Source organism: Cavia porcellus, unplaced genomic scaffold, assembly GCF_034190915.1.
Source record: "Cavia porcellus strain 051 isolate PalLab524CR breed Dunkin Hartley unplaced genomic scaffold, mCavPor4.1 scaffold_16, whole genome shotgun sequence".
NCBI lineage: Eukaryota > Metazoa > Chordata > Mammalia > Rodentia > Caviidae > Cavia > Cavia porcellus.
Window position 1 is genome coordinate 59,455,721 of NW_026947499.1, and position 17,344 is coordinate 59,473,064.

The window sequence follows — 17,344 nt, forward strand, 5'->3', positions numbered from 1 at the left end:
ACATCCCTGAGGAGACACCACAAAAGATGTACTATCCCAGCCAGACCCTGCAGGAGAGACCACAACAGAATCTACAAAACTCTGTCTAGATCTAAGATGACAAGAAGACTTACAGATTCCGAAGGCTTGGTGCCATCAGCAGGCGAATACACGATGCGGTACTGTTGCACAGGCCCAGGTGCGGGATCCCAGCGCACATCGAGGCTGTTGGGTGTGGGGTTGTACACTTCAATGTTTCTTGCCAGTCCCCTCACCACTGAGGAAATGAAAGTTAGTGTCTATTTCTTAATTTTTTTATGTATGTCAAGCTTTTATTACTTCTCCACAACTTATAAGATACCATCTTCTTCAATCCTCTAATTATCCACACATAAGAGCACATTAATACTCTCCAAATCCAAATTTAGTCAATTCACCAACTATAGCTGTTTTCAGTAACAAGAAGCCAGCATGATAAGTAGAATCGGACTGGCACAAAGGGACACAGTATATGGGAAAGAAAAAAGATGAAGAGTTTCCATTTCCAACGGAGGTGATGGAGAGAGGAGTTTTATGGTCTGCCTTCTAAGGCAAGTCTGACAAAAACTATGAGACCCAATTAATTCAGCGGATTCAGCCATGCATCCCTTCATTCATTCTAGTTTTATTCAACAAGTAACTGCTCAACACTCTCTGTGGCTAAGAAAAAGGCAAAAGGGAAGAAAGGCAAGAAATACCCAGTTCCCAATTAACTGACTCAACAGGGAGCTAGAAAAACCTGCAACGGAAATCCATGTACTAACCCCAAACTCTAGTTTAGCCAATAATATCATCGCTTAAGGCCAGGAGCATTAATCTTTTCCCAGAAGAAGCCAACCATGCCCGCTTCCTTTCAGCCAACAGCAAATGTATCTTTAGAGCCAAAGAAATGTTTGTAAGTATGCACACAAGCCTTGAAGCAATTCTACAGAGAATAGTAAAACCATCAAAATTCATTTGTTAAAACATTAGTTGCAAATAAAAGCACACAGATTGCTAGCCTCAGAAGTACTTCATTAACAAGCCAGAGCAGGGGCTGGGGATTTAGCTCAGCGGCATAAGCACCTGCCTTGTAAGCAGGCGGTCGTGAGTTCGATCCCTGGTACCGGTAAAAATGAAAAAGACAAAAAAAAAAAAAAAAAAAAACAAGCCAGAGCAGTGCCCAGTCAGTGCTATGATGGAGAAATTTCAGCAGCTTGCATTATGAAAACCAAATCCAAAACAGGCCTTCACACAAATATACAGGGCACAATGCAACACTTAACAGATTCTTGTCAGTGAAAGAATGACCAAAGTACCACACTGATGAGTACATACACACTAACAAATTCTGAAATCATCATTTCAAAAGAATATCTAACAGTTGGTGATGTTGGAGAGACTAACTATGGATAATGTTTACGTTTTTAATTTTTATCATTCTGAATTTTCTCAATTTTCTTTAGTGGACCTATATGGCCTTTACAAGGAAAAGCAAAATTTATGATGAATGTCAATTTTTCTACTTTCTCCTTACATGTCCTTCCAGTATCTGATGTGCGTCCCCCATCGCCTTCAGGATAAACAGGCACAACAGTAATAGTGTACAGGGTATCTGGCTGTAGATTCCTAAGAATGGCATAATTGGTATTTCCAGGAATCGGCACCTAAAATTTTTAATAAATATAAACTTGATTTGCAAAACTTGAACTGTGAACTGCTATGAAGACATCTGAAGAGCTTATAGAGACCTCCCCAGGTTTCCTACCCCCAATCTCACCATCTCCCTACTACCCAAGCTCTAAAGCTTAACCCCCCAAAAAGTCTTGTGACCTGAAGAAGAATGTCTTCAGCTCTCAAGTCACTTAGTTAACACCTTCATTTGCACTTTCAAACCACTCAAATATGCTTTGAACAAACTAGTAGTGTTTGCTACCAGAAATAATTACCAGTTCCTCTGCACCACTCGCTACTGGTGCATAGAAGAGCTTGTACTTGCGGGGGTTTCCCTCTGCATGGTCCCAGCGAACACTCAAGGTGCTGGTAGAGGGGTCGTACACTCGCAGGTTTCTCACAGTAGTCAGGGGTTCTGAAACACACAGACTCACATCACAGTCTTGCCCTAGAATTCAAGCACACCTGAAACTCATACTGAGTGATACCTCTCAGGGACCATAGAACACTGCAGACACCCTACATATTTGTTCAAGTAGCAAATTAAAAAGCATGTGGAGTTGGTGCTTGTATCTCATTTATCCACAAGACATGTGCAGCCCAGCACACTTTTTTTATTCTAGAAAGTAATGCACCTTTCTTCACAAACAGAAACAGATCATTTCAAGCAAAGGTGTTGAAACAATGAACATTATTTTTAAAATGAATTTTAAAAGATTAGTAAGACTTTGAGTCATCCCAGTGTTTCTGGATAAAGACACCATTTCATTTCAATGGCAGTTATTGAAGAAGTGGCCGGGACTCTGGTTTCACTTACTGGTCTTGCCTCTTCCTGTCATCCGCCCTCCTTCCCCATCAGGGTACAGAGAAGACACCGTGAACGTGTATGGAGTGTCAGGCTTCAGTTTCTGCACCACCACGCTGTTCTGCCTTCCTCCTACTGTGATCTTGATAAAAATAAGTCTTGGTAAGCATTAACCTTATTAATGACCCCCCTCACTAATCTGTTAGAAAAAGTTCTTCATACAGAAGTGCTCTCTGTACTTAAGACCCTTGCCAAGTTCTAGAATCATGCGTCATGGAGAAGTCTTAACATATATCCCATGGAATGATTTTAAATGTAAAATATGTGCTCAAATTATAAAAGGGATCCCAAGCTTTAAAGTGGCGACCTCAAAAGGGTATTTCAACTTTCGAGCTGCCAACACTGCAAAATTTCATCCAAAGCACATTTCACACTCTTTCCCCAAAAACAGAATTAATCATAAACTGAGCTACAGAAGGACTTTTAGATACCAAAGAACTATGTAATTTTGGAGACTCCAAACCATTCAGTATTATTCTTACTTTTTTGCACATGTTTTTTATTTGCTTTAGAAACACATTTAAATGATTCAACAAAGATCTAAAGCTCTTGGTGTTTCCCCCAAACACTACCCCTCTAGCTGTGTAAACGACATGATGGGACACCTTGCCAAGCCACACTCAGACAGGGATCCCCTGAGGTCTCCATGAGACTAGCCCCATGGTATGAAGATTTTTAATTTTATCCAATTATGGAGTTTGAATTTTCTTATTCATTGCTTAAGGCCATCTCGCTATCTTGTTGAAAGCAAATTTGTACGATTTGTTAACAGTCTACTGAATTCAGATGTTTATGCCTTACTAATTAAAATCATATGAAAATGGGAGGCTGCCCACATGAGCACACACAGAGATGGCTGGATGAGACAGGGTAGACCAGATGTTTCTAACTTAGCACCCATCCACTCTGCAGTCTGGGTTTCAGAGAAAACCTTCATGAATCACTGTGGGGATTCTCAAAATGAGTGTTTTAAAGTACAATGGCTAACTTCAAAAAATTTAATTTTGAGATAATTGGAGAAAAATATCAATATCAGCAAAGCTACTTTTATAAATTGTTCATACTCAACAAGTCTGAAAGCATATACAGAGTACTGGTCTTGTGACTAAATGGAGGGGTGTACTCAAATTCTCCCAACCAACTCTCCAAAATAAATCTAGCATTAGTGATTCACTACTGTGATTATTTTGCAAACCAGCATTGAAATGGAATGGGAAGGTTTTTGATTCAGCTAACTCATTTACCAGGTAAGAGCAAAGACTGTCAGCCTCAGTGTCCACCAGCATCTCCATGGTGGTAAGAGGTAACCATTTGCCTGAGCTTAGCACTCTTGATGATTAAAGGTTAAACCTCAGGTCTCGCTAAGGTTACGTGATGAAATATTAACCGTCTCCACCCAAAAAAGCATCAATGTTCTGGAACACACCAAAAGCAATGTTTGACATAAATTTAGGAAGTATAACCCTAGTTTTGTAAAAATCATGACCCAGGATACTATGTGTATTTCTAGTCATGGATTTCACAAAAAACAAAGCTAGAGAAAGTCTGAAAACAGCTAAAGTAAGAAAGACAAATGGACAAGGATATTACTAAATAAAGGAGGATGGAAAGATATAGAAGATGATAGTTGAGTTTATACTCTTATCATCTTTCTTGGGTACCTCCAAACAGATAACATAAAAATAATAAATATTTTGAATTGGATGAAAGGACTTCCATATCTAGAAATACTATGTCCAGGACAGACTCTCTGACATGCAAAACCAGAAAAGTTAAAATACGTAAAAGAAAATAAACTTTTCTTTACCTAAAAAGTTTACTTTTTAGGTAAACTTAGCAAACTTTCAGTGCTCAATTGACTAAGAGAGATTGACTAAAGGTGTATATGGACTCAGAAACAAGACATCTTCATGGCTGACACAGCCTTGCTTGTTTTTAATGGAACTATAAGTGTCCTGAGGTGTATGCCTAATGCTTTGAAGCTGCTGTGAAAATAATTACCATCTCCCATGAAGACACCCATGGGTTTCCATGCCCACATCAAACACGGGTGCCTGCTAAAACTGCATGGAGTCATTCATTACAGGAAACCACAGGCCCCCCAATAAAACTGTGTGTAAACACTGAAGGTGAAAGTCGTTTGAGGAAGAATGGGTAGAACTTATCCAAGTTACAGTGTTCACAAGACAAATTACCGTTTGTTCATTGCCTTCTCCTGTTGAAGGTTGATAAATGATTCTGTATTTCTGCACACGACCACTAGCAGGATCCCACTTAACGGTCAGGCTGTTAGATGTTGCATTGTATACCTGAAGGTTCCGTGGGCCACTTTTTGGAGCTGAAAGAGGATTGTTGAAAGTTCAGAAAACACACAGAGCAACCCACACTTCTCACACCAGCTGAAATATGTACAGTTCCCAACCTAATCAAAATTCATATACTTCTAAATTTAGAATTAAATTTGAGCCTATAATAAAGATGATTGTTGAATCTTAAATGACTACTTGATATAAACTAAATATTTGAGTCACCCAAACCTAGTCTTCTCATCTGTTAAAGCACTAAGCCCAGTATGATAGTATTTATAAAAGGGTCCCTGAGGGTCAATAAGGTCAGAAGAGTGGACCCTTTATCATGAAATTAGCTCTTCTAAGAGAAGGTAAGAGAGAGCTCCTTTTCTCTCCCTTTACCATGTGCCAACTCAGCAAGACGGCTGTTTATAAGCTAGGAAAGAGTCCTCATCATTATAACATCAGACTTCCCAGTCTCTGGAATTATGAGAATACAAAATTTGTTGTTTAAGTCATCCAATCTCAAATTTTATCATGGCAGTTGAAGCTGACTGATTAATATACTCGCCAAAAAGCAATAGGAAGTTTTTTGAGGTTTTTTTTTTTTTTTCAAAAAAAGCTTATCTAAAAGAGGCCCACACCAATACTTTAAAGTTAAAAAACATAATGTTGTAGGGTAATATTCATCGATTTATTATCTGTTCATTCAAACAATTGAGCAAATTAAATGCTTACCTTGTGTTGTTAAGGGTATCAAACGCACTACAAGAAAATAGAATTTGAGGAAACATTACTAATGCAGTTGTAGCTGATCTTTTTTTAAAATTAACTTTATAGTAGCTGAACACCCACATGTGCGTTCGCTGCCCACCAGGTCCTCACTCTCTGATTCGTCAGGGTAGATGGCAGTCACAGAAACCTCATAAAGAGTGTTGGGGTTCAGGTTTTCAAACACCAAAGTATTTTCATCTCCATTTAGCATGACCTTAGGGAGAGAAGACAAAAACATACCCACTCAAAAGTAAGTCTCCATTCGTATCAGACACACTCCATGGCATTTTACGGACATCATTTAGGCAGATGCTGTGTCCTGTTTACATGCTTGCTGTGAACTAGCTAGTAGGAAAGAATGCTTATCTGGCAACAGAGGAGATGAGTATTTCAAACAAGCATCCCTGTGACTAACTGGGAGGGGACTCTACCTCCTTCTTTTCTGAGCTCCCCATTGGTGCCACGGTTACTCTGTAGAGAGCCACATCGGAAGCTCCATGATCCCAGGTTCCTCTGAAACTCTCTGGGGTTACTTCGGTCAGCCTTAGGTTTGTCGGGGCTGGAACAGATCCTGTCATGAGAAAAGGCAAGGCTGTTTTTGAACATGAGCCACAAACTTCAACATAATAAAAATCCTTTGTTGTATTTTAACGGACATGGAAAACTGATGGAATACATGGCTTAGAACCAAATTTGGTTCACTTGAGAAATAAATGTACCATAAAGCGAGAACTGTGTGAGCATCACAGATGATTGCTGATACTGTACTAAAAGAATACTTTTGAAGGTACCATTCAATAACACTTTTCTATGTCAGTATCTCTAACTCTTTGAGAAGCTAGGGAAACAGCAACATCCAAAGTATAAACTGTGGCACACACTGTCACAGAGTCCAAGGCCTTGTCCAGTCCCTCAGCAACCCCAGAGATATACTTCGTGTCTGGATTAAGCGGTCCTCTTCTCACCCTACAAAACCATACTGACTGCTATAATTCGCTTAGAGATAATTCTCAAGAAAATATATATTGATTCATTATTCGGAATTTTTTCACTCTAAGTCCCAAAAGGAAACAGTTTCATTTTATTTTTTAGGATATGCTGCAGTTTCACTGTCACTGCAGAGATGCATATCTTCCTTTAAACACTAACTTGCTACACTTTGCTATTGGATTAGAACAAACTATGCTTTTGAGCATAGTGAATTCCGACTAGTAGTGGGACTGCAGGAGGCCTCAGAATGTGATGTGGCCCAACCAAAAGGTGACACAACCACAGGATTTTCCGTAGTGATTACTAACTTTAACTACTGGACTGACGTTCTCCAGTGTGCAGAAGCCTGAGGGCCAAGTGGTTGCTGACGTCCCCTTCCCCATCCTGCATCGCCAAGTCCTCTGGCTGTTTTGCAGCACACAGGACCTGGAATGCCTGCCACAGCCTGCGTTTTCATTGTCAATTGTTTCCCTACCTCCTGGGAACCAAAGCCAACTACATAGAACCCAAATTCTCCAAAAGCATGTTTCTAATAATGGTCATAAAAAGCACCATTGGGATGAAGAGAGTTGTGCCATTTCCACAAGCATGACTGCAAAGTAAGCCAGCTACCAAGGATGTACCTTGTGCTTTCTGAAATTGATTTGAAAATCTTGAGGACTGAAGGCATGAATTGAGACTATTAATCTAGTCTGCTGAAGTACCTACTCAGCTAGCTTTTGCCTTCACATTTCTTTTCCCTTGTGTCTTTTGTGCTGAAACGAAGTATCAGGCAGCCCATCTGCACCAATTCTCACCTCGAGAACTGGTGCTTACCAGGCCAGAACTAAGGCAACTGAAACTGCTCGGAAACTGCACATGGCAGGAAACAGCTGAGAAACAGCTGAGTAAAAAGAGAGACATGGAAATGACTGAAGGAAGCAACAGGCTGTGACAAATGTCCTGATCAGGTATAGTTGACTACACACTAAAGAAGCTGTGGAGGAGCCCTGCCACTAGATTCCCGGAAGCACCAAGCATAGTAGTCACAGCCACAAGAGATCTCTTAACACTTCACATTGTAGCTAAGTCTCAACTGAAATGAGCTGTGAATACAAAATATATACTGCATGTCAACCATCAATATAGAAACACATGAACTATCCCATTAAAAATCATTCTGAAACATGCTGGAATGGTAGTATTTTGGATATATTGGGTAAAACAAGATATATTATTAAAATCAATTCCTTCCACTCTTTTTACCTTTACTTTTGCATGCTAGAAAATTTTAAACTAGGTATTTGATTTCCATTATATTTGTTTGCAGCCCTACTGCACCAGTCTTCAATTTTTCTACAAGAAGTTGAATTAGACTCTCATGAGGTGACCACTGGATTAGGTGGTTGTATTCTGAGGGCTGCATGAAGTGGTTATGTGTCAGCATTAAAGGTTTCAAATCCATCAAAATGAACATTTCCACTTCTATTGAGGGAGCAGAGGGAAATAGGATAGCTCCTAAAAAGACCAGCAGCCAGTTTAATAATTAAGCTAAAAGCTATCGAAACACCAAGAAGGACAGAACCAACATCCATGGAAGCTATAACAGAATGGAAAGGAGAAAAGGGTCCCAAACAGGCTACCCGGGCACTGTCACCTCTGGACAACACTCACCCCTTGCCTGCCCTTCCTTATAGGACCCCATGCCCTCTTAATTGTTTTTATCTTCACCACTAAATCCTGATTTGCTGAAGGCAAAGAGAGTTGTGTCTTGTTCTCCCAGTAGCACTTTATATATAGTGAGATTTCAGGACATATTTGATAACTAAGTCATCTCTTCCAAAGCAAAACAAATGTTCAACATTTGTCAAAAACATTTGTTGCTCCTCACCCTCCTGTGCACAGGTTCTTACACACACACACATGCATGCACATGCACACACACCCCAGCTAAGTGATAAGGGAAATGGAGGTAGCTGACATCATCACAAATGGATAAAAAAACAGAATATTGTTACGAAGACAATAAATAAAAGACAACTTATGAACTCAAGCAACATTAAATACTAACAAAGCAAGCACTAAGAAATGAACTCCTCTAATAAGTCAGATTACACGTGTGCAAAACAGTTTCTCAAGTGGCAATAAACCAGGGATACAACTCACGTGTGGTGTCCTCAGCTGTCACCGGCGGAGACTCCCCCTCATCATACACTGCAGAAACACTGACCGTGTACAGGGTTTGTGAGTGGAGGTCTCTGAGAGTGGTGCTGGCCCGGGACCTGTCCACCTCCACCTGCAGTGTAACAATTTTTACAAAGGGTTTGATTGGGACAGATCGCTTGCTGGCTTCTCAGCATAAGAATATAGGAATTATGATACAAAAACATAGGATTACTTTTGTAGCTAGAAACCAAATTCAATTTAAATGTTTTTAAAGTAAAAACAATGCACATACTACAGTCATAACTGACCCAATTATCTGGTCAGTGGTGACTGTCTGTAGATTCAAAGAGCCTTAACCATTTTTACCAATATCCCGTTACAGCATTACATTATAGTATTTCTTTCTGAAATGTTCCCACATACATAATCTCATTTGCTATGCACAAGAACCTTTCAAGACTACTGGACCCTGTACCCCTTTTGAAACGGAGACCCAAAATGCAATAAATATATGTGCATATACAAGTTAAATTTTGTATCATCTACAGAAGACCAGTTTGTACAAATGACTGGATGTTCAGAGGAACAATTTCCATGTTCCTAAATGCCTCTGAGATTCTGATATTTCTACTCCTTCAAACACACCCAAATCTTAAACTCATTTGCTGGTGAAGATCCTTCAATTTGCTCCCACTTTGAATCCAGTTTTGGGGGGAAAAGTTCCCCATCCTAACATCCTCTCACAAATGTTATACTCTTCTCACATCTTCCTCCTTTCTCTGTTCTGCTCAACAGTCCTGTCTTTCTACAGTCTGAGGACTGCCCCATTTATTTTGCTACATGCTCTTGTTACTTTTTACTTTTAGAAACATTATGGTATTTTTTGGGTCACTGCTTGACTGGAGAAGACCATGAAAGATATCTAGATGAGAAGGAAATACCACTTAGACTCTATAACCACTTATCTACAATCATTTATCTACTAATGCTTTTTAGATTAATATCGCACAGCAAAACATCTCTAAACTACATCTGAGGGAGTGCAGTATATTACTGACTTTCAAAAAGTATTTTATTAATATCATAAGCTTTCAACCTTATATTAAAGAAATGGTAAGAATTCAAAGTATACTATCACCTGTACTTGGAAAAGTTCTCATGCTAAGCCTTCTAGGAAAACAAACATTCCCATATCTTTTCGAACTTTCGACCTACCTCTTTGACATCTTCTTCTGGTGTTTTGTATCGGACGACATATTTACGCACTTTCCCAAGCACAGGTTCCCATAAGACAGTCATGGTGCTGTGGGTCACGTCTCTGAGTCTCACATTCCGAGGTCTGGGTAGTGGCACTAGAGAAGCAGGAGACATTAGATCCAGATGTGTTCTCAACCACGCAGCTCAAAACTCCACACAAGCTCCTAATTTGGAGAAAACTTAAAGGTATGCAGCAAAGTAAGTGAAAAATGATTATGATGATAAAGGTACCGTGGTGCATTAGAGAGGGCTAAATTCTTCTTAAGTAGCCTTTTAAAAGATAGGGCTATATACTTTTTATTAGTGCATGCTAGTTGTCCAGATTAATGGGCTTTTTTTTTAGCCAGTTTGGGTTATACTTTTATGACAATGCTGACTTCTCATCTACATGATAATTTCCATTCTATTTAGACAACATGCTATTCAGCTATAATAAATTATACCTTTTCATAAATGTACAGTTTATATTTCTTAATAAGACATTTAAAGCAGTTAAGGTAGCAAACAAAACCAATAAAGTTTTTCTCCTTTAAGAATATGATTTAAAAAGTAGGTCAGTAAAGTGTAAAGATAGGACAATATTAAGCATGCAATAAGATACTAAGAAAAGTCACAGAGACTAAATGTTTAGAAGAAAATCCAAAGTAAATTTTGCAACTCAAAAAGAAGCCCACCTTAAAACTAAGGAGGAAATGTCCTGACATAGGAGTGTAGGCCTCCCACCCGCTGTCCTCATGACAATTTGTCTGCTTTCTTATCCCAACACTACACATCTCTCTTCCTGAATCTCTACTTCCAACTCCATATTCCTGAACTTCCAATTTTCAGTGTTCCTGTCTCTATGCATCTTTCCCTGAACCCCTTCCTCCTTGGCCATGCTCCAGAATCATACCTAAATCTGTGACTATGTTTGTCTTTCATCTCACGCAAGTCTTCTCTCTTGGTAATGTTAGAACACATGTCTCCAAACTGGGATGACTCCCCACTCTTTCCACTGAACATTACCCCATTTACACACCACCAGCCCAGGCCAACGTCTAACATATAAAAGGTGATTAATGAATATTTACTTGTTGTCAGTGAATTTACACTACAGGGGCTCTTTCTCTTATCTGCTTATTAAGGATAGGGTCTCCTCAATTTCACACTTATGTCTCCTCAATTTCTTTTTCCCTTGAAATTCTTCCCATCTTCTTAATATCTTGAAAACATGGACTGAGACTCATTAAAGTTTTGTCAAGCCATCTATCCCAGAACATTGAGCTCTCCAAGTACAAAGCAAAATGCCAGTTAAGTAAAGTCCTAAGTAAAGCCATCGTCGCTTTTCAAGAAAAAATATCCAAATGCTCAGAGATATAACCTCAAAGGGCAAAGGGTTGACCTGCAGGTAAAAGAGCAAGACCAAAAAGAGTCCACACTGTTTTGTGCTATTTAGTGACATATTTCCAACATGTACTCCATGACAGTCTAATCAGAAGCAATCAATATCTATTTCAGATACAATAAATGGGTTAATTCACTTAATTGAAACACATTCATATGTACTGTAGAGCTTCAGAGAGAACTTGGTAAACCTTGTTTAAACCTAAATGTCTTCCTCCAAAATCTCACACACCCAATATTACTATTCTCATCAACCCTACATACACCATATTTCATGGATCTTAAATAACATCATTCATGAGATGTACTATCGTTTCATGTTGTATACTTTGACTGACACCTTGCCAAGAGCAAGAGTAAAACATCATTGATTGTAAAATACATCCCAATATGATAAATGTGGAAAAATGCACATCCTAGAATCAATTTGTGATGTTGCCATAGGAATTATGATGTCGACTTCAAATTTAATTGTGAAAAGTAACCAACTCTATTATTTATGCATGGATTATCAAATTATTGTTAGCATCATGTGAAAGAAATATATTAATGAATGTTAGGTTTATACCAAAAAGAAGGGAAGGATAACAAGCAGTGTCTTACAGGTGACTTCTCGAGCAGTGGCAGGTTCACTTGTGAGGTCGTGCAGGACAGCCTGGACTGTGACTTCGTACTCAGTGTTGGGAAGGAGGTCAGTCAGCTGCACATCATTCACTGTGGGCCCCACACGCATCTGCACACGTAAATTCCAAATGGAAATGAGACATTCAGACCAAATATTTCCACTTACTGGGATAGCCAAATTGAAGGCTGTCAGAATCACTGAGCTACAACATAAATTGCTTCTTCATTTACAAGAATTGCATTTCTTTTTTTTCACGTCAATATTTTCTAAAATGTGTTACAGGCCATAAACTTAATTTCTATTTTTTTTAATTTATGAGTACAGTTATAAATTAGTTCCTCGATAACTGCAGTCTATAAAACTGTGAGATCTTGGGAGGTCTCAGTGGTTACCTCTTTGGGTTTTGCTGGTTTGGTGGTGTCAGTGGGCTGGTGTGACAAGGTGTAGCCGGTGGCTCCTCCCACTGGCTGCCACTGCACACGCATAGTGGTAGGGCCAACATCGTAAATATTCAGGCTGACTACAGGGACTGGCACTGTCAAAACATAAAAGCAGACATTAGTCTAATCTTTTTATCCTACTTATTTTTTAACTGTTGTTTCCTACTTTATTTATATTTGTGTATACTCAATAGAGAATGAGTTGCAGGAGAAATCAGTGAGAGTTAATATAAGCCCTCCTCTCCCCACCCCAAAAACCCAATCTTATTGATCACTGCACTTACTACTTGAGACTTCATGTGACAACTATTAAACAGAGGGAAAAAATTAAAGTTCAGGTTGCAAATGGCATTCTAGTGCCTCTACATGAAAACCGAAACAGAGACCAATTCCCGAGACTTTAACTTCTTTTTTGGAAAATCATTAGATGGACTACTTTAGTCATAGAACTTCATACAGAAGTAGCCAACATAATATTTAATTTCATCTTCATAAAAAAATACATTTAAATGGCAATATTCATTAATGGCTGGAACTTGAAGATGTATAAGAATTTTTGAATCACTGAACAATTTTTGAATCATTTAAATTTTTGATCATTGAACACAGTAAAAAGTTTACAATTTCTTCATCACTTAATATCCATATAATTTTCAATTACTTTTAGTTCAAAGAGTGATTTTTAAAGTTTTAAGGGATGATCCCAGGCATCTTTCAATTATAAAAATGCACTATTTCCCATCTCCTGTGGCCTGACATGAGGAGGTAGAGAGGAGAGAAGCACTGAGGAGCTGAGCAATCAGCATAACCAGCTCTTGATGCTCTTCCTTCTCTTGTAAGTGGCTTCCCTTCTTCCTCCAGTGCCAGCCAAGAAACAGGAAGAGAGAAAGAGTACTTGTACACAGCCTGGGAAATGCTACCAGGAAGCGGAGCCGTGAGCATCTCCTCCAAGAGCTCCGCTCAAAGTCAAAGCCAACAGGGCCTCAGCAATAAAGGCCAGAGCCAGCCAGAGCAGGGAGAGGTCACAGCCAACAGGAGCTCTGTGCAGGGCTTTTCCTAATGTAGGCCCCTCCCCGCCTGGAACATCTCTGGGTATTGTACCTAGAAGAGCTCAGTTCTTCAGGAAAATGTCCCTCTGTAACAGTAAGAGTAAAGTCTAAAGTTTTACTCTCTTGACACGTCTGTTTGCATTTTAAGAGATTTTCTTGAAAACTCCATGTCCCAAGACTCTAAGAAGTGACAATACTCTTAAAGGTATCTCTCCACCCCTTCCAACAGGGTGGTCCTGTTGGGGCAGGAGCAGCCAACAAGATTGGGTCACCACCAAGCATGTACTGAGCACTTGTACAAAGAAGGTACTTGGTAAATATTCATTGAATAGATATTGAATCAAGACATGACTTCAAAACCTGGCAAAAGTCCAGCATGAGCCATCACCTTTGTATCTTGAAAAATAAAACAGCAAGAAAATTGTGTGTGTGTGTGTGTGTGTGCGTGCACACACATGCACGCATTTAATCTGACTTACAAGTTTTTTCTGTGCCCTTCAGAGGCTCACTGTATTCATCTTCCACCACAGAATACACATTCACAACGTACTCAGTTTCAGGCTTCAGCTCTTTCAGCACTGTGCTGGTTTCCAGCCGACTCACATAAAACTGGAGGAGGTGGAGAGCAACAAATGACAGCAATGCGTGGTGCTATTAGTTCGCTTTTCCTATTATATTAACAAAGCAGTTAACTGCACTGAGCTTAGAAATTATATTCCAATGAGGTCAGTGTCAGCTGATTTTTTGGAAACTACTAGGTGTTAGACAGTTCTCATAAGTTATTTGTTCGGCTCTTTTCCTTATTTGTAAAATGAACGAGTAAAACTAGATCACTTTTAATAACCCTTGACAAATCTAGGATTCTAGGACAAACTCATGAATAAATCAGTATCCTACCATTGATTTTAATTTTTAAAAACACGTACTGAGATCCAGCACTCCTTAGAAGCTGTAAGAACATAAGTAAAGCTCCTTCCCTTTAATTAAGCCTGAATGCCCATGCTGTCTCACCAGACACAGAAAGCCCTGTTCCCTACTGAGTTCTGCCTTCTCACATCCCTCTTGCCCACAGCCCTAGCGAGGAAAATCCTCTCTCAGTTCAAGAACAGAGTGGGCAGAGGTGATATCTACTCACTTCTTGGCGTTTTCCTCCTGTAACAGGGTAGTATTCCACCTTGTATCTGTCCACACTGTCAGACGGAGGAGTCCAGCTCACTCTAAAGGAACGATGAGTTCTCTCCGAAATAACCAAGTTAGAAGGCGCTTCCAAGTCACCTGTAAGAGGGAATAAAGTGTGTGTACTCTTTCATTGTTGTAGCAAACTGATGAAGTTTGAAAATATGCTGCAACAGCACCGATCTGGAATACTATTGAATGCATGTCTCAAGCTTTCTCATGCTGCCTTTCACGTAAGTAGCAAATACATCAAGACAGAGGCCATCTGGCTGGAGGGCTTTGCTTTTAGCTTTGGAAGATTTGAAGCTGAGCTCACCATCTTTCCTTAAACTTACTCCCCCTCTTCTCTGTGACACTGTCAATTAAACAGTCACCTAGGCCTCAACATCATCTTTGACATTTTCTCCTCCTTCTGTCTTCATATCTGACCAGTAAGTAAAGACTTGCATCCTGAAAGTTCAGCATCTCCACTGTGACTGCAGAGTCACTACCCAGGCCTTCTCTGTTATTTTAGTTACATGTCTTCATATCTTAGCTCCTAAGCTAAAAGTTAGGTTCTACGAGTTTAAAATTGATTCTTACTTATATTTAGTTCTATCGCAGCGTTACTTTCTTATTATGTATTCAGCTCCTTGTTTCAGAATTAAGAAAAGCTAATCAGTTTTCACTGAAGAGTGAAAACAAACAAGTATTTTAAAATTTGGGAACACCCCACTGCCCATGATTGTGCTCTCTGTGGGTAGAAACAGTGAGATAACAAAGACATAACCATACCTGTAATAAATATCAAGGAAAATAGAAATGTTAAACTCAATTTTATCAAAATGAAGATGTTCCAAATAATAATTTAAAGAATAAAAGAGTTAGCCTAATGACTCCGTGAGCATGGCAAATCATTTTCCTATAAACTTCCTGCTTTGTTTTTAAGCCAGAACTGAGGAGAGCATTTCCATTCTTAGTAGCCTAACCTTTACTGCACTTGGGTCATAGTCAAGCTTGCAAAATTATCAAGTAGTTTTACTGTCTGGGAAACTATAATGAATGCAACCATTACATAGTTGATTTTTTTTTTAAAAAAAGAAAGAAAACAGATAAAAGATGTTTTCATCCCTATTCAAATTCTCTCCAACTGAATAAAACTACAACTCTCCCAGCTAAATTAGAGCCAGGAGACTTCTGATTCGGGCTGTCCAGCTGGTTTGTTTCTCCAAGGAAAAAGTCAGCCTGGTGTTCAAAAGTCCAAAAGAGAAAAATCTGAAAAAATTTGGAAAGAGAAACTTAAGAAGAAGCATTCAAATAAATGCACCCTCAGTGTCTGAAGCACATGGATCATTTCTGATGCACTAGTTAAACTCATTTTAACTTTTCCAAAATCAGCATAAATTAAAAGACAACTTATACAATAATCTATGTGGACTTAAAATGAATTGTTTCTCATTCATTAACAACTACAATTTTTATCACTGATTTTCTAAAAACCTTCCACTTGGCTGCTTATGGCCTATGATTTGTATAGATAATAATCATTCTATAATATCCTTTGACACCACAAGCCTAGTTCTATAATTTTGTTTCTAAATTCTAATTCCCTTATCCACAGTTCCTTTTTTCCCAAAGACTTATAAAAACACCTAAACCATTCTGAACCTGAAAAGCTAATTTAAATTCCCTAGATCACAATTTCTTCACTGATAAATGCAGGTTATATAATTTCTAAGCATCTAGCCTCTGAGACTACAGCTGCCCTCTATATTCAGGGTACAAATGGAAATTGTCAAATCTAATCATCTATAATTGAAGCAAAGCAGATCAGACATGAGACTCATCTTCTAATCTCACTCATACTAGGAAATCAGAAAAAAAGAGAGACCACTTTAGAGCAGAAAATCTGCAAGAAGTCATCAAACAGCAACATAGTAATTAAAATGGAGATGGTTTACTAGAGAACAGGCATTTACCAGGTAAGTAAGCAACTCCCTCTCTCTGCTTCCATTTATAAATGTGTGTGTGTGTGTGTGTGTGTGTGTGTGTGTGTGTATAAACAAAAGGCATTTATTAGTCTTGTACCATCTGAAAAACCAGGACGAAAGCAATGATTCTCAAAGTAAAAATAGCCCCTCTCTCCTATTTGAGACATTTGGCAACAATAAAGAGAAAAATCTACAAAGATATGAAGAAAGAAACTCAGGAAGGAACATTCAAAAAAAATGAATCCTTCAACTGGGAATGAAGCTTAGCGGTACAGCACTTATGTAGCAGGTCCAAGGGCCTGAGTTCAAATCTCAATACCACAAAAAAAAATAAAATAAAATAAAATAAAGAAAAGAAAGGAAGGGAAGGAGGGAGCAAGGAAGAAAATGTATCCTCAAGACACAAAGAAAGCAAATCATTTCTACAACATGGTCATTTCAACTTTTTAAAACCAGAATAAATTAATGAAAGATTATATTTACCATAATCTATATGTACAAAAATGGAATTTTCTCATGTAATAGGGACCATAATTTAATTATTAATTTTCTAAAATTAATAATTTGATTATTAATTTGTTCAAGTGCTTTACCATGATACACATAAATGTATAAATATACTTTTAATTACTTTACAACTCAGGGGATGCTACTGGTATCCAACAGGCAGAGTCCAGCATGTCGGTAAACACCTTACAACACACACAGTCT

The 17,344-nt window shown here is 38.7% G+C and overlaps 1 protein-coding gene across 5 annotated transcripts in view; it reads right to left on the reverse strand.

Annotated features, from left to right (window-relative positions):
- Positions 1–17,344, reverse strand: part of Col12a1 (collagen type XII alpha 1 chain) — a 102,796-nt gene that overhangs the window by 40,647 nt on the left and 44,805 nt on the right. For all 5 annotated transcript variants that reach the window (XM_063226899.1, XM_063226897.1, XM_063226896.1 and 2 more), the window contains 14 exons: positions 14,623–14,762; positions 13,967–14,096; positions 12,391–12,533; positions 11,977–12,106; positions 9,949–10,085; positions 8,734–8,863; positions 6,030–6,169; positions 5,680–5,812; positions 5,563–5,589; positions 4,732–4,874; positions 2,489–2,618; positions 1,947–2,086; positions 1,535–1,664; positions 114–256 (listed from right to left, as the gene is read on the reverse strand). In XM_063226899.1, the coding sequence (XP_063082969.1) occupies positions 114–256; positions 1,535–1,664; positions 1,947–2,086; positions 2,489–2,618; positions 4,732–4,874; positions 5,563–5,589; positions 5,680–5,812; positions 6,030–6,169; positions 8,734–8,863; positions 9,949–10,085; positions 11,977–12,106; positions 12,391–12,533; positions 13,967–14,096; positions 14,623–14,762 (1,796 nt within the window). The remainder of the gene's footprint in view (positions 1–113; positions 257–1,534; positions 1,665–1,946; positions 2,087–2,488; positions 2,619–4,731; positions 4,875–5,562; positions 5,590–5,679; positions 5,813–6,029; positions 6,170–8,733; positions 8,864–9,948; positions 10,086–11,976; positions 12,107–12,390; positions 12,534–13,966; positions 14,097–14,622; positions 14,763–17,344) is intronic.